A 24,127-nucleotide genomic window follows, 5' to 3' on the forward strand; every position below is an offset into this window, starting at 1 on the left:
AAAGCAGAAATTCTTCCCTGTGAGGGTGCTGAGGCGCTGGCACAGGGTGCCCAGAGAAGCTGTGGCTGCCCCATCCCTGGCAGTGTTCAAGGCCAGGTTGGACACAGGGGCTTGGAGCAACCTGCTCTAGTGGAAGGTGTCCCTGCCCGTGGCAGGGGGTTGGAACTGGATGAGCTTAAGGTCCTTTCCATCCCTAACAATTCTATGATTCTACGATTGCTACACAATGTCCCCCCCCAAAAATTATTTTTCATTCCAATTCTTAGTATTTTCCAACTGTTGTGACAACACTTTGTCTGAAATAAAAGTATAACCTTGCGTCTGGCAGCCTCAAGACGGTACTCAAGATGGATAAGGCAGGAAAAATTCAGCTTTAGAAAGAGAACATATACCACCTTCTGCAAAATGCCATTTGTATTAGCAGTGTAAGAAGCCACTCTTATTGCCCACTGCAATGTTTGTATTTCTGCAGCAATAAGCAGCCTGTTGAATAAATCAAAGATTTCAGATGGTTTCTAAATAAACTTGTGGATCCTCTAAAAAACATTTAGGGATGAAATAAGTTAGAATTATCAGTAATTTCCTTTTATTGAACATGTGGGTAACTTTGTACAAAGATACAATCTCCTTGCCTGGACACCCTTACACACATTAAAACACTCCTGGAAGCCATATTTTACTTGTCTGTGGACTTTGCTTCTGCCATTGTAGCAACATTACTTTTAGGGTTGACAACATGATAATCACTTAATCCAAGAATCCATTCTGATCCTGAATGACAGACTCGTTTTGCAACAGCAAATCTCACATCAAAAACTCTGACCAGAGAAATCAAATAGCATTTTTCTGTTTTGCCACTCTCAAATTTTTATAGCAAGAGAAGTCTGGCCCAGTGGCCTTATATCACAAGGCCTGGTAAGAGAGGATGCTGCAAGAAATCCTTGTAATAGCTAATGACTGATAGGACACAAGATGCAAAGAAATTGAAATATCTTCAGAAAAATATGCAAGGTTTCATTCAATAAGGAATGATGTCTCTCCTTAAGGTGTTACTTCAGCTCTTCAGATAAGTGAGGAACATAAGTCAACCTCATTTAAACTCTTCTCATCAGACACTGCTAAAAATACAAAGCTCTGTCATGGTTCCCACAGACAACATGTGAACAATGACAAGCTGCTTCAGGTTTTGTTTGTCTGAATAATGTTCAATGATTTCCATTGCTTCTTTTGTGCACTCCTCAAGATGCAAATGGACTTTGTTTACCATAACATTTTGGCTTCTTTCTACACATCCCAAACTTTTTTATCTTCTTTTCTGGATAGTAACAGAAATAAACGGACATTTAATTCCATTAAATTTCAGAGTTTATTATATTAAAAAATTATTTGACTCTCAAAAAATTCTGTTTCGATACTTTCCAATATCTACATCCAGACCTGAAGGTGAAAAGAACCTGTAATTTTAAGATTTTGAGTGTGACTTTTTAACCAGCATCCGAGGTATCAAAGTTGTGTGCAAACTGAAAATGCAAATGCTGCCTTTTCAACTGACAGTGTCAATTTTCACACACCTGTACAAATTTCCATTTATTGCTAAGAGCAGAGTAGGGATTGTTGCAGGTCTCTAGTTTATTTTACTCATTATCAAACTCCAGTGTTTTTTCCGCAGAGCTGGACAACTTCTTAAGTCAATTACAGTGAAGTGCAAGTTTTGTACAGTACTGTGAAGCCATATTGTGCTTTCTGTGAATAATCCATGTGCTTTCTGACAACCCTCCACTTTGCCCTGGATTCTGAAGGCTCTTACCCATCATTTCATGAGGCTTTTGAAAATCTAAACCAAGTTCTAAACCAGCCATCTACAGTGCGTACAGCCTGTGCCTCTTAGTGGTGAAGCAATATTGCAAAGTGAAAATCAACACTTTCTCTACTTTTAGCTGCTGAGTTGGGAAATGTATCTAATGCTGGGATGAAGACTCTGAAGATTAGCTTGCATACAAGTGTGCTTGGGTAAGTGGACAGAAGGAAGGATACCAGAAGACCACGTTCCCAGGAGATGACTTCTACTATGCCCCAACACAGAAAACACCTTTCTTTCAGTTGCTGGGGTGGTCATAGCTCCTTATTTCTCACACCTTATCCACCCAAACAGAGAAAGTAGCTCATACTCCCGCCTCAGTTGTTTTTCCTGATTTGATTGCCAAGACCTAGTTAGCAGGACTTTTGATGTAAAAGCCAAACAGAACTTCGACACCAGACTCACAAGTCATCTCTGCCAAACAAATGATAGTTACCAAAAGGAACCACAATACAACTAGAAATGGAAAAACACTGAGGGAGAAACACATTGGTTGCTTTAGCTGAAAACACAAATGCTCCCAACGGAGAACAGGGCAGCTGGGGATGCCCCTGCCAGCGGCTGCCTAGCAGAGCATAGTGACACATACCTGTCACTGTCAGACAACCTCAAGTCATCTCAGACAGGGAGCATGATGCCTTGCATGGTTTTTGATGGAATTTCAATGTTCATCAAGGAAACTCAAGTTGACATCTGAGTTTGAAATACCTCAGCAAGGGAACTCAGAAAAAAAATGCAGCTAAGACATTGCTGAAGCTAGATCAACCTTAAGCATGTCTAAAGGGCTGTGATGAAGTCCTTCAATATAAATAATTTCAGGCTGGCATATCTAAATTTCTAGATGTCTTTTGGAAAAAAAATTGTGGCAAGTGGAAGAAGGCCAGGACATATGCCACAGACTAAACCTAAAAATCAGTACAACAAAACCAGAAACAGGAAGAGGTGGAGAGATGTAGCCAAAGTGTTTTTAATAAATAATGGAGATGTAGCTTCTGTAATAAACTCAGGTTTTCTGATGGGAAAAACAAATGCCAAATGGTTTGACCACTGATCTAAGAGAAAGACTGATAGACAATCTAAAGACTGATATACAGTGCAAACAATGAAAGAGTTAAAGGATAGTTGAGTAATTAAATGTCAGCCCGCATAGCTTAATGGGAAACAGATCTTGCAAAAAGATGTAAGATATACTTTCATTAAAACACATGTTGTTTATTGAACATATAAAGATTCCCTCACACGGACGTCTATAAAAACATTGCTTTAGAATCACAACAGACTCAGAGACTAGCATATGCAAAAGAAACAGTGCAACACAAGAGATTAAAACTGACTTATAAATATGAAAAACAACTGTTGGGAAAATCATGATCTGATCAGATAAACTGGATAAACTTCACACTGCTAAGGGAAGTTTGAAATAATACAGATTCAATGGTGTAAGGCTGTAAGACTGACTTACTGTAAGACAAAAATCACTGGGTAATGATTAGCCAAGTAAACAAAATTAAAATAGGGTTTTTTTGTTGTTTATGCTGTGCTACATATTCAAAGTTACATTACCACTAACATTTCCTTGTACAGAATTACTATGCCACTTAGCACAAAGAATGGCTTACTAAACGCAGCCTTCAATACTGCTTTTTTTCTCCACCTTTTACTATTTGGTTATAGGGCTTCTGGCCCATCTACCCTGAACATGTAATTATATTTTCTGTATTTTCCTCTATTTTTATAATTTGTCGCAAATGTAGCAAGAGCTGCTTGCAAATAATCATCTTCCGAGTGCTACTGTGAAAGAAAGTAAGAGTCATGATTTTACAGGGGAGAAAATTATGGCTGAATATCTTCCAGCTTCAGAAATCCACCTTGAGAAGCCCAGGACCAGATCTACTCAAAACACAGACCTAACTACAAAAGTCACTTGTAAAAGCTCTGAGTTGTCCTCAACTCCAAAACAAAACAGGAATATTTCACACTGAGCATTCAAAACACACAGAACTAGCACCCACTTACGGAAAACCAATACAAGCAAATTGTCCAGCATCAGACACTAAGCAGCATACAACATTTATCTCAGAAACCTGCAGTCACCTTAATCATAAGATCTCTTCCCTTTCCTCTTTCATTCACTATAACGTGTGCCAACTTTAACAAACAGGGCCACAGTGTGACAAATAAAAGCCTCCTTTACTACCCACTGATTTGTTACCAGGGCAACAATCTGTACGTCTGACTGAACGAGACCACAGTCATCTGGAAAATACAACTTCCAATTGTGTACTAATGCTACCCTGCAATGCAGAAGTACAAGAGCTAACTTTCAAGTGCTTAATGCTTTTAATTGTTGTTTTAGTAGATATTATGGTGACATGTTTGGGTTTTGTTAAGCTGTTGGATAAACCCATTTCTTTCACGTTGGCCTGCATGAAACCCAAAGTCAGCTGTGAGCAGGGCTGCAATCTCTAGACCTGCAGCATAGAAACCCGCTATGAAAAGGTGTAGGTAACAATTCACAGTGGTCCATTTTCCTTCTTTATTACAGCTTACTACAGAGCAATGTGTAACTAGTATTTAGAGGCTTATTGGTAACAGAGACACCACAGATTCATCACCTGAATTGCACAGAAAAGTATTTTCCAGCAATTACAACCCACTCCACCTGCCTGCAATCTGAACTTTAACATGCCAGCAGTTTATTAAGAGGCAGAGGGGGAAGGAGACAGATAAACTACTTAACTGTGGCCCCTAAGCTCTTCTGTTAATTTGGACATGTTAAGGCTGAAGGCTGCACAACTCATTCTAAAGAGGTTCGCTCTTCCCACCTGCTCTCTGAACATCAGCAGGGAGGACAACAACCACCTAATAAAAAAAGCAAGTTAGCTCTCTACTGAAGATCATTAGGAGCAAAAAAATGGAGCAGCCCTTACCACACTTAAAGCACCCATCATTCTGCAGGAACAGCACCGTACAAGTGATCACTGAATTTGGAAGGTAATGCCACCAATTTCAACCCAAAAAAACCCGAACTCTAAAAAGCACTGTATAGCTAAGTCTGGATGGATTTCCACATGGGCAAAACATAGCATTTACCTGCCATTTTGGTAAGCTCCCTATCACATTTCTAGTTTCTACAATAACAGACTCATTTCCTCAAAGAAAGTTAAAAAAAAAAAAAAAAAGACAACCCTCCATGTTATTTCCTTTAATATCATTTCATTTTTTCAAGCACCTCAATTAGATTTCTCTTTAAACAACTTTTCAAAGATAATTCAGCCTGAGACAGACAGACCAATGAAAATGGAAAGTTGCAGAGTGGAAGAACTAGAGAGCTGTAAGCAACTGAGAAGGAAAAAGACCCATCTGTCTTACAGAAAATTATAGGCAACTTTAAGTATGTACACTCTCAGCCAGCTATAAGAAAGACAACACAAAGCAATCCAATGCTTATGAGTTGGGACTCCTCCAATCATGCATCTCAATATAGCCAAATGCAAGGTCAGACATCCAGGAACAGAGAAGAGAGGTCACACTTACAGGATGGAGAACTGAACCCTGGGAGTCAGTGACTCTGAAAAGAACAATGGATCATACTGGATAATCAGCTTAACCTGAGCTTGCAGCCGGCTTCTGAGGCAAAGAATCCGCAAAGACATCTCGGATATTTACACATCAAAGTATCAAGTAGAAATGAAAATGAAGTACTATCTCTGCAAACAGCACTGTGCTGGAAGAGTGCTACTGCAATATCCAGTGCTTATAATTTCACCACCATGAAAAGATATTGACCCAAAGCAATGCTCAGAAAAGGATCAACAAAAAACAAACTGACCATCACAGAAATACCCTTATAACGAGAATTCAGAGCTCAATTTCATTTCCTTAAGAAAAGCTTAATCTATGGTCCATAAGTAGCTACAGGAAAAAAACCCAGAGAGCTTACTGATTGAGTAGACAATGAAATAAAAGAAAATACCTGGACCCAAACCTAGTCAAATTTGTACAGTAAAGGTACATACTTTCAAGTTAGGACTAGTATCAGCTGAAACTCTACTTGTTAACACAATTAATATTTCATCACCTTAAGTCTTCAAAACAAGATTATATGTCTGAAATACATCCTTGGTCAAACATAAGTTATGGACCTCATGCAAAAATTACTGAGTCAAATGTCTGCTCCGTGCTTTACACTGATCCCTTTGGGCCTTAAAGAATATACATCTACTCTCTAAGGAATGTAAAGAACAAACTGTAGTTTTCTCTGTAGAGAACAAAGTATCATTTCCACTCCTGCTTTATTGGCAAGAGAAACAAACATGAACTTTATATCTCTAAAGCAATTTTTTTAATCAAGGCTTTTTTAAATTCTTCAATACACAGAAAAATATTAACCCATTAGAGATCAAAATGCATTACCCCCTTGGTTAAATGTATCATTTCCAGAAAAAGAAAAATACTTGCTTAGATATCTTAACACATACTAGGTAGAAAGACAATGCCAAACACTACATTTCCTCTACAGGCTTTCTTACAAGACAGCCTTGTTCCATTCGGGGAATGGAAGTAAAAAAAAATAATAACATACAAACCCCACAAACCACCAGACACACACATAAAAAAACCCCAACATCATTTTCCATCTTTACCTGTTCCTGTACATCTTCAAACTCTGAACTAAGCAGCTCTATGAAGATGGGGACAGCTCCTGCTTGGATCACTATTCGAGTCTGAAGGGAATTTCCAGAGGCAATATTTGTCAGCACCCACGCAGCTTCAAACTGGAAAACAAAGTACAAAAGGCAGCTTACGAGGAGCCTTCCGTGCCACACCAAAACTGAAGATTAAATGCCTTGAAGACAGAAAGAATTGGTGTAAGGAAAGCATGACATATTACTAATTAACATAGACAATTTGCAAAGTATCAGAATCACAGAGTTAAGACTAGAAATCAAGATTTGCAGAAGTTCCTTGTGAGAACAAGACCAGGTTTGCTGTGGCTTTTCAAATATTATTTTCTTGCTATGCAAATACATTGCCTGTGGTCTGTTTTACTACCTCTCCTTACCAGCTAAGAACCTATTATACACAAAAATTGAGCCTTCTCAGAAGACGTCTGATACCTGCATTCACTGAACCAGCAGCGATTTTCCTGAAGATGCGGAGACACTGACAAAACTCAATGGATGTAAAGCAGATAAAACCCATTAACAAAAACCAAACACCCCAAAACACAAAAAAGAGATTTAAACAAACAAACAAGCAAAAAACCCCACCAACTTTGTGATCACAATCTGGTAGAACTCTGCAACTACAGCAAAGTACTCCTCTCCAACTCTGGAGATCATTATTGCTGCCACGAGTTATAGTGTATGATGGTTTTATTTCAACTTGAGAAATGCAGAGCTGAAATGCAAATTTTACTACTACCTGATACAGACCTCAGAAAATAGAGATTCTAGAAATCTAGATTCTGGAAGATTTCTGCATGTTTTTCAGTCCAAAAATTAGTACACTACACTAAATCCTATCAGATACATCTAGAATCTAGAGAATGAAAGACTGCTAAAAGATGAATGAAAAGGCAAAATTCAACAAACAATGAAAATGGGCAGTTGTATGCTACAAATGACCCATTTTGACACTGCTAATGAATTTTATTAAACTGATACTGATCTGGCAGTATTCCAGTGAAAATCCTGATATACTTTTCCAAGTCTAGCTATCTCTAAAGAGCAGCAAGGACCTATATTTAGGATTTAATCATAGATGCAACTCCTGCTAAGGAGACACACAGAATCCTAAAAAGGGCATAAAATAAGAATTCCACAATTAAGCTCAGGAACTGTGCAAGGCTTTTCATTTTTAAGTGTTGTTAGTTATTAAAGACATCAGTTTTAAAAATCTAATTAATCCTGCCCTCCTGACCAACTAAAGGAGAAATCATGTCCCGGTAAAATGTGATCAGAATAAACGATTCCAAAATACACTGTTGTAATACACAAAGATTATGGACTGCAATAAGCAGAAACATACAATGTCAAAACTGCAAGGCTCATCCTTCAGAAACTCAAAGCAAAACGTTTAGGCCAGAGCTTAAGGACAACAAAGTGTATGGGCTTTCCTGTAATTTTACTTTCACTGAAGTGAGTATCCAGTGTTTTGGGAGGCAGCGTAACAGGATTATTAGTCATCTTTCAACCACAGTTTTCTTACTCATATTTGAGAACTTGCCCTTTGGCTTCCTAATGGATGCCACCAGGTTGAACCAGCCACAACTCGGAAACTCACATGGAGAAGAAATGGAGAAGAAACACCATATATAAACCGTTTAATCAGATTTAAGACCAAATAGCATGTATTTTTTGCTCAAATCTGTATTTCACTTCAAATATTCATAAAAATAAGTTTGGATTATGAGCTAGTCATAAGATCTTCCCACCTTTTGTGGAACAAAGTTCTGTTAAAGTGAACTAGAATCAAGGGCGAATTCCATTATGTCCTTGTGTGAGCACCACTTAACATTTCAGATGGTGTAAGTTACAGAAAGGTTAGCAGAGTGACAGTTTTTCACCTCCCTCTCCACAGGTGGACACCTGATGCTCCAAGATGTATAAACTAAGGAACGGCCACATGCAAATGGCAAAGGATAGAAAACCAAAATACTTTATGATAATTGAAGTTCATTAACAGGAAGAAAACCTCATCCAAGGGATGATCGTGGTATCTGTGTAGTATTGTTCTTTTCTTAAGATTTCTATCTACATCACAAAAAGATTTTGCACATCAGACAAATTTACTTGTTCACATAAGGCTTCAGTAATCATGGAGAAAAAGGGACCTTTTTTAAGTCTTGAAATCACTTGAGTAAAAACCAGACAGAGAAATTCCAGACAAATTAGGCCTTCCTATCACTGATACCAGAAACCTACTTTTTACCAGATATTCCCATTGACAACACAGGAGAAAACCAGAGCATAAAGCCACAAAAAGTTCCAAGTTCAACACAGAAGAGTTTCCATATTCAATTCACCATACAAATACCTATAGTATCTGAGCAAAAATATACTTCACTGTTTCCAGAATGAATTGAAAATCCTGTCCTTGTACAGCTAGGCTAGACACTGAAATGCCTAGAACAGCATGCCCAAAATCTTTGCCTGTGCCAAGGAACAAGTCTAGAAACACTGACAGAGTAAAAACGAGTATTAAAAAGTCAGGTCAAGAGGAACTTCCTAACTGTTCACAGCAAAAAGTTCTACCTGCAGACCCTGAGCTGCCAAACTGGCAGGCAAATTTGGCAAGATGAGGGAAAATTAACCAGTTGGAATAGAATATCACAAGCAATGTGCTCAGGTTTATATTTTCAATGCTTTGTTTCAAACTTTAGGACAAGCTTGGAAGTTTCAATTTGATTTTTGCCTTTTCTGTGTAAAAATCAATACAATACACAGTACACCAGTAAGGCCATGATAATTTGACTCAGTCTACAATTGCTTTTTAAGTTGTTTTAAACTACAGATATATCTGCATTTGATGTAGTATCCTCTACCTTTATTTTCCCTTCTTATTCAAATATGTCCTTCAAAATGGGGAGCTTGTCCCCCTTTATCTGCCTGTCTTAGGCTTCCATGCTAGAGTCCTATCAGTAATAAAAGGCATTCTGTTAGGTAGCTAACAGACCTTTGCAATTCTGTGGATATCAATTTGAAAATTCATTCCTCTAATAGTTTTTTTCCACTGTTCAAGAAAAAAATGTATCCATTTTTTGTGTATCTCCACTCACCAAAACTTGGACGTCACATGGCCTTATGCATTTTGAAAGAACGCTGACTCTAACCTATATATTGTATTTAATGGTTACCTGTTAACATTTTTTTTAATGGTTACCTGTTAACATTTTTTTTCTATTACTAGATGATTCCTTCTCTTTCATTTTCTGCTAGACCAGAAGAAAGAACTCTGACCAGAAAAAGAGACAACTAGAAATGAGAAGCAAGTCCAAGACAAATCAGCCACCATTGTAGCAGACAATTTAGTTTTTGAAACCAAAGCAAGTTTCAAGGTTTCTATGCCTATCATTATGGATTCCAATTCTAATTCTAAATTTCCTTTCATTTAATCAAAAAATTAAGTCATAATTCTAAAGATTTAAAACTGTCTTCAATTAGTACAAAAAAGACAAACATGAAAGTTTAGTTTGATAACATTTCATCTGTTGAGGTCCAAATTTCAAACTCTGTTTTTGTTACATGACGAAGTGGAAAGACCCCATCCTAGCAATCACACAATGCAACTCAAGATGTCTATCTCTCAGTCCTGTCCCCAGAGGTCTTGCTAGAAATTCCACAGATAGAACAGCATTTTTAAACCAGTGAAGAAAAAAAGAAGTAAAGCTAATTAAACAAATAATTGATTTTTTTTTTCTACCTATTTTCATCACAAAATGCCCTCCTAATATAGGAAGATATGTTTATATTTGTATACCTGTAATGTACAGTTTTCTTTTCGCTTGAGGAACTCCACAAACCTGGCCACCACTCCTGGTGTGCTTATGACTTCATCTATTGGGGGATTTGGTTCTATGTAAAATAAAGAGCAAAATTAGATACATTCATTTCTTTATAGGGAAATTCTCAAATTACTGCATCAAAATAACATCCAGTGACATACTGACTACTCCTCCTATCTGAGTGTGTTCTTTTTCTACAATATTACTTTACCTTTACTAAAAGGCAATGGATTCCTGTCTGCCACCATAGGAAGACTCCAGCCTGAATTTTGAGGTAATGAAGTAACACGACTCAAAACACTAATGCACTCAGCACACCTACTTCACAGCAGCAGTTCTGTGAAATCACTCTGGCATGCATACATGCAGAGAAACATCAATATAACAGCATATTTTAGCCATGGAGACACCACCTGCAATATTTAAACTTACATCCAAGAGTAGACATCACATCTGCATCACTTAATAGTTATACAAGAAAATCACAAGAAAAGAACCATTACATACATCTAGCTGACATTTTTCAAAACAGAGCTTCACCCAGAAATTTCTGTATGAAACTCAGTCTTTATTGCTGTCAAAGCAAAAACACATGCCAGGGACATTTTGACATTTTCTCCAAGTAATTTCAGCCCTTACCTTTAGAAAGAAGCTTTCGGAATTTCTGGGTGGCTGAAAGCTGTTGTTCTGGACTATTGGAGAAAATCATCTCAATCATATCAGAGGTGATGACTGCACTCTAGGATTCAGGTAGGGGAAAACAGAATGGAAGTGATAGGGAGCAAGAGCAAAAACAAAATGAGATTAGTGGTAAAAAACACTACAACATTTGCTAAACCAGTATCAATTTTACCTCTTATTGAGTAAACACCTATATAAGACCATTATGAAAAACAAATGAGTTTAAAATACAAACAAATTTCCATTACAAATACATTTATTAAAGTACAAATTCATTTCTATCTACATAAGCAGCATCATTCTTAAATGTAGTCTTTTCTTTCTGGAAGCCAGAATTCAAATTTTACTTAAAATACAGCAAAAAAAATTACTCTTCAGAATGTCTCACCAGTATTCTCTCCCTCTTCTTTCCTCTCTCCCCTCCTCTAAAATGAATGTAAAATTGTCTGCTTTGACACAAGGTAGTTTAAATTGGAATACAGCAATTACAGTTATGCAAGAACACCACTTTGAGTGTGCTATTGTTTAGATTTCTGTAACATGTACATTTTGACCCATTCTCTTACACCAAAATGTACAGGACCTGTCACTTCTAGAGGAGTTGACAAACCTAATCATAATCACCATAATCAAGTAAGAGTATTAAACCACGGTACTGATGGTTTCCACTAAGAAATTTAAATTAAATCAGTGACCTTTCTTATGCCAGGTAAAAATCTGACATTCTTTTCATCGCACACGTAAACCCATGTAAGACGCATAAGGAAAGTCAGATTTTTTTCTTCCACTTCTTTGTATCTAAATCCTTAAGATAGATCTGATCCACACTGTTAGATAGACGGACACACAATAACAGTGCTGAAAATACTTAACCTTTGTCTGTAACAGCTAACAGCTCCAACTGTTAAGACCCTGAAATGAATGATATTTAAAATAAACTGTATAATGGTAGTATCACAATTAGATAGGCTTTCCTTACTTTTACTATCTATTCACTTCATGTAAGCTTCCCAACAAATGATTAAATGGTATTTAGGACTTGTCTGGCATGTAAAGGCTATCCTGAAGGGTAAACTAATATATCCTATTAGTCATCTACCCGATCGTTCACAGGCATTTCTCTGTTTCTGTGTAATTTTCAAGGGTGGTGTAACAAGCAACAGAAACCAAGCCCAGCCTGATTTCTATGAAAACATCATTTGCATACTCTGAATACAGACAAAAGTGTGAAGATCAGTGCTCAGACTTTTAAGTGAGGACTGTACTTTCCTTAAACCTCTCTGGTATAGACCAAATCCCTTACCACTTTTCCTTCCAGGGAGAGAACCATGGTAAAGAAACAGGGAGAAAGCAGAAAAGTCTAACTTCACCTAGAAGTTTTTCCAGTAGGGTGAAACTCCATCTTGGGAGGGAGTTTAGGACACATGCAGATAGATAAGCTAACTTCAGCTGTATTTCCAACACCCTGGCTAAAAATGGCTGCCCCTTAAAGTCCACTAACAAAGATTTCCACTGAGCCCCTTTTGACTTTGTAAACAGCAATAACACATTGTCTGGTTTGAATTTTCAAGTTTCAAGCATTATGAATTTCAGATTAAAAACCCCAACCCTGGGCAATAGTTGATCATCATAAAATATTATCTATAATCACCCATAATGGAAGTAATCAGTCTGCCTGGAACAATGATTTTTTCTTTCATTTTCATCAAAGTATATCCACCAAGCAACCACTATCTATAACATTTTTCTCTCATGTAATCTGTTTTAAGGCAGTTAACTGAGACAGGTCTTTCAGAGCTGCCTTCTAAACTCCATTCCCCTCAAGTCACCGCACAACAGGCCTCCTCCGTTTCAACAAACACTGTATTCCTTTCTCATCACTTACAGAAGTCATCTCCATGTTGTTCATCTGAGCCTCATGGAAGCCACCATCCGACATCACTTCCTCCTCCGCCTCTTCCTCAGCTGTTGCAACATTTCGGCGTTTAAACAACTAAAGAGATAAAGTATTAAAGATCTATAGTAAATATGTACACAGCACGTCATATTAGGCTGCAACAAAAAAGATGACATACGCTGTCACCTGAAAGAAGCTAATACACTAGCTACAAGACTCCTCTTCACAGCAAATTAAGAAAGTTTAGTCATGGAGTAAATGAAAACAGCAACGGGCTCCATCTACAAGCCATCTATCGCTTCCAGACAACTGTTTTCTTGCCAAAGGCTCAAAGACCTGAAAAACTGCTGTGTATAACAGATCTTTGTAGAACACGTGCAGAAGCCGGGATAAGAGAGGGCTTTGGAGGATGAGCACAGAGGATTGAAATTATACTGGGATGAACAGAATTTGGTTGCTACCACTTAGAGAGAGTACCCAGTTTGAGATGTCATGAGTAGAGCTAGAGAGGCTACAACTTCTCCCCTTAATCCAACTGTCCCACTGGAAGGAACATTAGCAATAACAAGACGGCTTTGGGGGTGCCGCTTGGCCTGTTGAGTTCAGGAGGCAGGACGCTAGCACTGAACCATGTCAGACATGCACCACTACAGACAGGCAAGACAGAGCCTTGACAACAGACCTGCTGTTACTCTTCTCTCCAGAGAAGATGGGGAGGAAACAGTATGCAAAATTGTGAATAGGTATCCTTACAGAATGCTATTCCTTCTAAGCTACTGTATGATGTGCCCACTCGAGCTCAACAAATGTGCTCAAGTACAGTGTCAAACTAAAATACATATGAACTTCAATGAACCATGTGCCAAATACATAAAAGAGAAGCAACTGTACAAGGTCCAAAATTGTAGAGCTGCAGACTCTGCTTGCAGCTCCACTTCTGCTCTACTGTTAGTCCAGTTAGGACTAAAAACTTTCGTTAACAGAAGGAAATACTACCACAAGCTTTATTTAGCCAACCTGTGGTAATTGCTCCACAGAGTTCAGAGGCACAGGTAAGACAGAAAATGACTCACCATTTTCCTAATTTAGTATTATGTACAAAGACCCAAGACATTCTGTGTGACCAGTAGTCTGGAAATGCTACCTGCACATACTGAGCAAAATCACCAAGAAGTATTGCAATTCCCTCCCAGAAATCCCCCTGCCTTGCCTTGACAGTATCTGGTATTGACACTGTGAAAACAATATTGAACGGATTAGACTTGACCTACCATTCAAAACACACTATCTTCATTCTAACTCCAGAAACCTCAACACTGATGAAAAGGGTTTCATTATAACTTTGTTTGAAATTGAACCCTTAAAACTTCCAATGGACACAACTAAGAACAAAAGGAAGAACTGTTCAGTGCCACCTGTTTTTATCAGAGGATGCTCTTCATCATGTTGTGTCCTGGTTTTAGCTGGGATAGACTTAATTATCTTCCTAGTATCTGGTGCAGTGCTGTGTTTTGGCTTTAGTCTGAGAACGATGGTGATAACACACCGATGTTTTAGCAGTTGCTAAGTAGCACTTACTCTGGTCAAGGACTTTTCAGTCTCTCATGCTCTCATGCCAATGAGGAGGGGCACAAGAAGCCTAGAGGGAGCAGAGACAAGACACCTGAACTAGCCAAAGGGGTATTGCATACCACAGCACATCATGCCCAGTACAGAAACTGGGGGGGGAATTGGTGTTATCTGGAATTGGTGTTCACGTAGAGGCTGGGTATCAGCAGGTGGTGAGCAATTGCATTGTGCATCACTGGGAGGGCAGGGCTTATTCCTTCCTCTATTTCCTATTATTATTATTATATTTTACTTTTATTTCAATTATCAAACTGTTCTTATCTCAACCCATGGGGTTTTTACCTTTTCTTCCTGATTCTCCTCCCCATTCCAATACAGGGGAAAGAGAGTAAGAGAGCAGCTGTGTGGTACTTAGTTGCCGGCTGGGCTTAAACCATTACATCTTGTTAGTGCTGCTGTTTCCTGATAAGATAGAAACCTGCAGAACACCTGCCACTTGGCAGTGGGAACAAAGTTGTAAGAACTAGCAAGACATGCAGGCAGAGAAGCTTCTTTTCCAAGCATTTTTTTCGCAATCGTTTTGCATAAAAGACATATTAAACCCACTACGTAAGGTACCAGCCTCATGAGCATAAACATAGCCTGAGCTTTTTTAACTTCATAAACAAACTGAAACCTAAAAGACAGAAAACTGAGAAGACTCAGGTCAACAAATTATTTCTTCCCTCAAGAAAATCATTATTGCAACTTATAACGACTCGGTCAGGCCTTCTGCTCCTATTCTAACTGCAATGCTTCTTTCCATTTCACCCCAGCTTCCCACTCTTCGAACAGAGGTTAGAGACAGCACAACTCAGGTGGTGAGGGGAAGAAAAAATCTGCCAAAACATAAACAAAAACCAAACCAGGTGACAGTTCCTCAGTCACCTTCCGTGCAAGCTGTGCAAGGTCAGACAGCTTTGTTCAAATCATCTTTAAGCTGCTCTGGCCAGTGTTACACTTGAGTGAATGAGGAACACAGTTCTGTAAAGCCTGAAGAACAGGCAGCAAGGTCTGCAGGTGACTGATTTCAGACTACATATGAATTTCACTGGGCAGGAACAACTAAGAAGGGGCTTGGGAGAAGCAAAGAGCCAGAGACAGTGCAAGACAAGACTGTCTGAGGACTGGTTACAGTTACCACAACTGTAGTACAGTACCTGTTCCTCTCTCTTTTGCTTCCGTAGCTGAAGACCTTCTTCCTCCCGCCTGCGACGCATCTCATCAGGGTTTAGAGATTTGTTCTTGTAGCTCTTCAGTCGGAAATTCTCTTTTCCTGAGGTCGTCATGATTCCTTTACAATGCAATTAAAAAAGAGAAGTCAGAAAGGAATTCCTATTCAACGACACAGCATTTTATATTCTGTCTCCATCTCCGTCTGTTAGCCACGCACTTCCAGCCACTCCTCTCCTATATCCCATCACCTAACTTACACTAACCTAGAAGGTGTAAAGCAAAATTTCACAGAATTGTCACTTTGATGTGCTAGTTCTTCACATCAGATCAACAAATTTTCATTTTACTCTCCAAGGCTGCAAGGCATGAGAAAGTGAAACATTTTATTGAGAAAGAACTGAGATCTGTAAGGCAGAGTACACAACCTGGGCTTAAAAGAAAACTGCACTAATAAATCTTAACACTTCTCCACACAGAAAATTAGCCAAACTAATTGTATTACCCACATTCACTCAGAAGTGAGGGGTCTTAGCTTTTTAGTTTCACTCAGTTTGCAAGTCAGTACAGGGGCTTTGTTTTTGCACTCCAAATCCACATTTTAAGTTAACTCGACACAACCCTGTGTTCTTTCTATCCAGACAAGGCCTACAAGAAAAATTGAATTGAGAGAGAAATTTTAGGTGAGGATGGTTTCACCACTGAAAATGCTCACTCCTGCAAAGGCAGCAGTGCTGTTCTTCCCCTCCTCCACACCTGCAGCCTCTAATCCTGCCACTGCTTATGCAGAGGGGCCTTTTTTCAGGCAATGACTTCCAAGTATTGTCTTATGTAACTCAGTAGATCAGCATTTATAGCTACCCATGATGATTTTCACATGTACAGTGCCGCACTTTGGAGTTACTTAGCATAAAACAGTAGCTATAAAACTGTGTGGAAAGACTACTCCCCTACCCCCCTTATATCAACGGGCTGTGTATCAGGTCTTTAATTGCTCCGTTCTGCTGCTACTTCTCTCCTTACATCCCTCTTTTAAATCCAAAAAAGATTGGGATTCTCATGCATCTTCATACAGATACAGGATCTCCAATACACTGTAAATACTTGCAACTCTGTAGTACAAAATTTAGGAAACTATGCTATGTGAAAAGCTACTCTACAGGGCTTTTAAAGGTCTTTTTTCAAATGCCCTAATGTGTTGTATTAAATACGTCACCGACCTCTAATTCCATAAGCACAGAATAACCAGGTGATAAATGATCTCCTGCACACTTTTTACTTTAAAATGGAGCAACACGAGTGTATACAGACTCTCATCAGCTTAGGTTGCCTATTTAAAATACATCAAAGGTGTAACTGAGTCTACTCTAACCTCCTTTCAGTTAGCACAAAGAGTTTTAAGAGATTAAAATAAAGGATACCCAAATGTGCTTCTTATTAAAGCCTCTTTTTAAGTTGCTGCTACCTGACAACCATTTATAAGAATTCCAAATGATGAGAACTGACTTTCATAGAAAACATAAGGCATCACTTCAAGCATTCCTGTATTCTGCCATCTGAGATTTAAAAAACTGGCAAGGGACACAAAACTACTGTGTTCAATATCAGTCAGTCACAAATTGCACTGAATGAAAACGAAACATAAAAACCTGAGCACACAGGAAAGTAATTCAGCCTAATTCTGCTGAAAAGGCTCTTCCTGAAATGGCCTTTTGGTTATTTTAAACAGAGGTCCTACGAAAAGATAAATCTCGTAAGACCATAAGTTCCCCACATCACTCTTTAGAGCTTAGAGACTGCTTTCTTCCCCTTTTTTTTTTCTTAAGTCTGAGCTGACAATGCTCATGTTTCTTGCAATATGCTTGGCAGTCACATTTTCTTCCATTTTTAGTTTAACTGACTACTACCTGTATATGAAACATGCGAACTATTTGGGGAAGCCTTGGATTTTAACAGTGAAAAGAAGTTCAGGCTAGTAATCACTCAAGAGTAAAATATTTATTTTGTTTCTAAAACATTTTGAAAGAAATGTTTGATATGTCTTAGAATCAGCAAAATTAACTCAAACACCAGATGGACACCATGAGCTCAAAGGACATGCCTAACAAGAAAACGGTTTTGCAGCAATCTGCCCTTGAACATAAATAAACACAGGCACACACAGCAGCCCAGATAAGGCTTTCTGTGAGCCCAGCCTCAGGCTTTCTGGGACATTATTAGTAATTATAGAATCATGGAATGGTTTGGGTTGGAAAGGACCTTAAGATCTTCCAGCTCCAACTCCCCTGCCATGGTAGGGACTCCTCACACTAGACCATGTCACCCAAGGCTCTGTCCAACCTGGCCTTGAACACTGCCAGGGATGGAGCATTAACCACTTCTTTGGTAAATGGGTGACCTGTGCCAGTGCCTCACCACCCTCACAGTAAAGAACTTCCTTATATCTAACCTGAACTTCCCCGTCTCAGTTTAAACCCATCACCCCTTGTCCTGTTGCCACAGTCCCTGATGAAGAGTCCCTCTCCAGCATCCTTGGAGGCCCAAATCTCTGTTTTTGCCTGAAACAAGCCTTCTCAAACTCACAAGATTGTATTTGCCATTACTCAGGATTGCAGGACTTTGATAGCTCCTGAGGTCATTTGACACCTTCTGTTTCAATCCCTAAACTTCTTAATTTAAAGAAATCTATGATGGAGAATATATTCATTTCTTAATACTGAATTTCACCTCATTTCTATTTTGTAGCCCCTCCATATGATGTCTCAGTGTTTCTGAACATCAATGACACCATCCAACTCCACCATCAGAATGTCCTAAGCATGTTCTTCCTCACTGTACCTATTTCCCTCATCTCTCAACTTTTGTATTAATTTCTCTCAATTAATTTTTCTTCTGACTTTAAGGTAATAATTTTCATTTTCCTCTGAGCTCTGTTAGCTCTCTCCTGTTGTACTTTACATCGTTCCATTTATTGGCAATACAGACAGAGGATTAGTTGAATTTTCTGACTTTACCTTAACCCCTCTACCTAACAGCCTGACAAGAATTATCTTCTATTGATTACAACCTTTACAAGCTTTAGATGCAACTTTTGGCTATGCTCATTTCTGACTTTCAAGACAGCTCATTTTGCTGACTAACCCCTTCTTCTGTTTTCTGAGTAATGTGAACACTTAAAACCCTTTGAAAATAGTGCACTGTGTTTTACTTGGGAGTAAAGCCTTCCTACCAATTCCTACCACCAAGTAACTGGGAAGACAGTTTCTTCTATTCAATCCAACTAATAATGAGTTCAATAATCTATTTCAAAGTAGTCCCTCACTTGCAGTAAATCCCAACACACAGCCACATACCCATTTTATATACCTATCTAACCTGTATACCTATTAAAGCCAAAGTTATTTACCAAAAGCAGCTTCTGTAATATCCTCAATATCTCCTAAAATCAATTCATTCTTTATCATTACTTTTACTTCCCTGACTGCTGGTGAAAAATTCAATGACCACATCAAGGAGTTCATCTAGCCCACACCGTTAGACCTACTCAGTGTGGGCATACAAATTATTTTAGGACTGAAAATAAAACAATCCAATGGTAATTGTTAGAGTCATCCAAACATTGTTTGCTATAAATCTCCTCTTCCATTTTTCAGGATGCAGCCTTTCTCCGAGACTAAACCACAGAGGCAAAACAGCTTCAAATTGCCTCACTCGCTGTCAGCAGCTTTGTTGTGGCTTTAATTGAAAATCTTTCAATGGTCACTTTAAATTCACCCATGGTAATTTCTTCCTAGCAAATAGCAAAGGCTGAATCTTCTCTGCACTATCAAAATTAATGCTGCTTCTGGTGAAAATCTGTGGTCGTCATGGAAATGTTCTATCCATCTTTTCTTTCCTAAACATAGCAGAGTATTATCCACAATTTCAGATATGCCCATCTCAGATAAAAACCTCCGGCGAACCGGCAAGTTTTCATGGTGTATTCTTTGGGGTTGTGTGCAGCACCTCTCAAACCCAAACACTTTCTCCCCCTCACTTTAGCTGCCATGAAAAAATGATTTTTAGTAAAATTAAAAACACCATCTCTTGCTGAATGTCTGCATTACGATCCCCAACGTTTTTTGCTGATCAAGACAAGTAGCGTACCAAATGTAGATGTGTTCTAAGCCACATTTCTAGGAGAAAGGAAAAGCACTGCATTTCTCCATGCTCATCAAGTCAAAGAAATTCAGAGGCACTGCAAAACGCAGCCACTTACTGCGATGACCTACCTTGTCCCAAGCAATCATCTAGATAGGAACAAAAATGAACTCGCTGCCTTCTTAAATCGGATATCACTCTCACTAGATTTAAGAGCTTTGCCAGAAGGAATGCCATGTGACTAATACTCTTGGATATGCCACACGATATACTCTTGGATATGCCACACGTCAGAGATATCCAGATGTAAAAACAAAGGCCTTACAAACCAAAATCTGCATAATGGTAGATATAACCCAGATGACTGAAATGAAGATTACCAAACACACTGCTGATATTAAAGACTGGTTTAGACAAACTTTCCTTCTTTGAAATTAGGAGTGGGAACAAGAAAAAAAAAAAAAAAAAAAAATGTATTTCAGAATGTAGACCTGTACAAGAAATTCCACCTTCCAGTGGAAATACATCAGAACAAGATGACTTGAAAATCAAGGCGGACAAGGAAGTTGAAGAGAAACAGTGTGAGTGACAGAAAAAGTTTTCCGAAGATCCATGATCTGACATACTACCAGTCTACATTTCCTAACAGAGGCAGTTGTCAGAAGGAAAGGACTCACTGGAGGCACACCTGCAAGCTCTCCTGTACCGTCAAACTGCTGTCTCTGCTTTAGATTGCTGCTAGAGTGACAATGAAAAGGCCCTGAAAGGACAACCCACGTTGAAAACAGAACTGCCAAGACAGAATTCCAAGCAGTGAGAAAAGCTGGAATGATTCAAGGGAAGAAATAGTTCAGCTATGCTAAAAGCAGTTACTTCCAAGGAAATTTTTGTTTGTTTATTGGCTCTGCCGCAGGACTGGAGACCTCCTAGAAAAGTTTCCTCACTCACAATCATGCTTCTTGACATCACGCCAAATACCTACAGCACAGCCTGGACAAATGTTTGAGCTCTGATTACAGGATGCATCATCTTCTGACAATCTTAGTGAGAGACTAGAAAACCTATCCAAATTTTAAAACCATGCTGAAAGCAGCACTTGGTTATCCATTACTCTCATCAATGCACTTCCCTAAAAATCCATCATTTTGACCACAAATGCTTTCAGGTTTTTCCCCCCAGTGAAGTGTAGACTTTGAAAAGTCCTTCTAATTTGCTTTTTGGCAATTCTAAGGCAATGTTTCCAGGATGCTAACAAAAGTATATAAATCTTGTGGAAGTAAACTGTCAACTTTCTTGAAGGTGACAGACGACAACAGGTCTTAATAATAAAGTCATCAACTGAGATTAATGTTATCTCCCTGGAAGAACTTCTAGAACAACGTCCTACATTTGCCATCATCCTAGAGAGATGAAAACACATCCACCAAGTCCCTACACTGTTGACAATGTTATCTGAGGGGAAAAAGAAAATAAAGCAAATCAGCAGACTGACTCCTATCTTTACTGTCACCTCCTGTTGTTTGAAAAACTGGCTCAACCAAATAAACGTTTTGGTGAGGCTGTATCTGCTTCTTTTCAAAGTTATTTGACAAAGCATACTGGATTACAGGGGTCTGTGATAATGCCCATCAGCGGAAACACCCATATCACCTCAGGTACAAGAGTGCTAACTTTCTAATGTCAAACGTCTTCAGACTCTTGCAAAGCTGGGGATATCCACAGAAAAGGATATATAAAAATCTCAACTACAAAAAGCTATCGCTCATCATTATAAAACCTGAGCTTAACTTCCGCTAGCTGTAAAATGGGATTGGGAAACATGTCTCAAGCCCTATAAAATTAACAGTTACGCTATTTGTAAAGACCTGCAAAGTAAGTTTTGCTGATGATACATCAACACCTAACACTAACAAGGAAACAAAATGATCCTGTGGATTTCCTTTTCTGTGGCTTGGGAAGAAAGCTGCAGCAGTAGGCATGAGTGCTATTCACTAGCAGGAACAACACGCTTCTTTCTCTACAGAGAGCAGGGACCTCACACTCTTAGGGCAACCATCACCCAAGAACGATGGAGAAGAAACAGAATCACCACCTTCTGCTATCTGAAAGGCCAGAAGATTAAAGGAGCTTCAAATTTAACATAAGAGTCACAGCTAAACATGGAGAGAATATATAGCCTTGAATCAGAGTTCAGACTTTTAAAGACTTTCCGACAAAAACTGGAAGAAGGGGACTTTTTCATGGAATTAATGCCCATCTCTGTATCTTTCAAATCTACTTTATTTTGCAAGCTTCCTAGTGCCATTAGGTTTTTCCACGCCCAGAAGTAGGCCTTAATTCACAATTGTTTCTGTTGTAGCACACTTAAAAACTTTTGAAATAGCAAACCAATTACTAATGCACCTAATCTATAGCAAATTTGGCCCGTTCTACTTGTAGGCCACTTAACAAGTTGGACTGGTACTTGCTGAAAATGAGAGCAATCTTAAAATTTAAAACAACTAACACAAGGCCTGAAAAGTCATGCATTTGTACACTATGGAGCATGGTATTACAAATTAAAACCCCTCAATATTGACTGTTGCTCAAAAGCAAACAGAAAAAGGAGAAAACAGATTGCATTATCTACATGACACTGAGGACACCTGATGTTAAATTTGTATGAGGTCAATGTGACCTCATCTTCCACATAAGAATAAAAGGGCTGAAAAGGTGGTTAGAATAAAAACAAACCATCCCCTATACCAAAGCTATTTCTGCAAAATGACTACTCTTGAAGTGCCAGTTGAGTATACCCCAAGTAACATTCAGAAAGATCTTCACCAGTGCCCTGATCTTCCTATTCTACATTCAAAACCACCTAATTTCTATAACCCCACAGCCCACAACTAACCTGAAACCAAAAAGTTCCCGCAAGTCATAAAACAAAGCTACTGGTGATGGGGGAACTAAAACTTTTCAGCTGCATAGGATTATACTAACATGAAGAAAAAATAACCTCACATTAACGTGCCTATCTACACACAATAACAGAAGTCTATTCCTGTGTGCCAAACTAAAACATAATCTGTCTTTTAAAGCAGAGATTCATTTTTATTTTTATTAAGATTACAGCACATCATCTCTGCACTTACAGAACGAGCTGACCCACAATGTATTTTCTGTAAGATCATATCTAAAAACAGAGCATTTGAAAAATAAGAGGCATCTCTATCATTTGACAGTCATCATCTGTCAGAAAATAAAAATCATCCTAACATTTCTAACATCCTAACATGGCCTCAACATTCTTCACAAGAGAACAACAGTGCACTTTTCAGCACTTCATATCATGAAGATAAGAAATTCCAGACACTTTAAAACAAATTAGGTTAAAAAATAAGCTAATTATTAATTAAATTGACTTTGTAATTTCAAGCAACTTCTGTTTGGGGTTGTGAATGTCAGCAGGCACTGAAATCAAACCTAACTCATGCCTCCCCTGATGATAAATTTGCCTTCAACAGATTTGCTGTGACTCAGCACTACACAAGAAGTGTGCAAAAAAACAGCAAGTCAAAATTCTGCTGATTTCATACTAGCTTTGGACATCAGCACCCAGTCAGTCACATAATACAGACATATTAGCCGCATCAAGCCAAAATCCACAGGAACTTTAAAGCCTGATGATGCTCATTCTGCCTCCCTTCTCCCATTTACACCTAGTACCCCTTCTATCATAAGCTCTCAAACCCGACACCCAGCACATTCACAAAGACACCTCTTTTCCCTTCTGATCATTTCTCAATACAACAACAAAAGGTAAAATAAGAATATATAGACAGTTAAAGAGCTGATCGTGTGGAAGCTATACAAAAGAATCCTGCATCTTTTAAGAGGCAATCTCATCCTGCTTCGGGCAAAAAACACATCACAACAATCTAATGCTAATCACAGCATTATTATCGGACTATACTTACAGGTAAGTTGTGGTTTGTGTGCCACCAAAAGGTGGCTTGTTTGCCAAAATGACATTTTCATGTATCAACAGGTGAATCTGCTTTCAAATATAAGCTTAGCGCTAGATGTGGCTTACAATGACTTGTTTCGAGAGAAATACATTCAGGATGTTCAGCCACAGGATATTTCTAAAAGCAGCGTATCTCTTAGGTCTAATCTCAACTTTATACCCAGATTGTAAAACAAATAAACTAAAGAAAGATCTGTGTGTGTCAGAATGGTTTGTTTCTCCCAGAACACACGAATCCCCTCTCGCTGAGCC

At 38.6% G+C, this 24,127-nt stretch overlaps 1 protein-coding gene and 1 long non-coding RNA gene across 3 annotated transcripts in view; one reads left to right on the forward strand and one right to left on the reverse strand.

The window, feature by feature from the left end:
• Positions 1–24,127, reverse strand: part of KPNA1 (karyopherin subunit alpha 1) — a 51,451-nt gene that overhangs the window by 23,760 nt on the left and 3,564 nt on the right. The window contains exons 1-6 of one of the 2 annotated variants that reach the window (XM_030472017.1): positions 16,242–17,973; positions 15,714–15,847; positions 12,934–13,041; positions 11,007–11,106; positions 10,343–10,437; positions 6,505–6,636 (exon numbers count right to left, since the gene is read on the reverse strand). In XM_030472017.1, the coding sequence (XP_030327877.1) occupies positions 6,505–6,636; positions 10,343–10,437; positions 11,007–11,106; positions 12,934–13,041; positions 15,714–15,842 (564 nt within the window). In that variant the 5' untranslated portion in view covers positions 15,843–15,847; positions 16,242–17,973. Of the gene's footprint in view, positions 1–6,504; positions 6,637–10,342; positions 10,438–11,006; positions 11,107–12,933; positions 13,042–15,713; positions 15,848–16,241; positions 17,974–24,127 lie in introns of those variants that run through there. The other variant, XM_030472016.1, reaches the window with a different exon arrangement.
• Positions 9,220–24,064, forward strand: LOC115601695. The gene is made up of 3 exons (XR_003989456.1): positions 9,220–9,231; positions 18,055–18,059; positions 23,972–24,064. It is a non-coding gene; the product is annotated as an uncharacterized LOC115601695 (long non-coding RNA).

This window comes from Strigops habroptila, chromosome 2 (assembly GCF_004027225.2).
Source record: "Strigops habroptila isolate Jane chromosome 2, bStrHab1.2.pri, whole genome shotgun sequence".
Lineage (NCBI taxonomy): Eukaryota > Metazoa > Chordata > Aves > Psittaciformes > Psittacidae > Strigops > Strigops habroptila.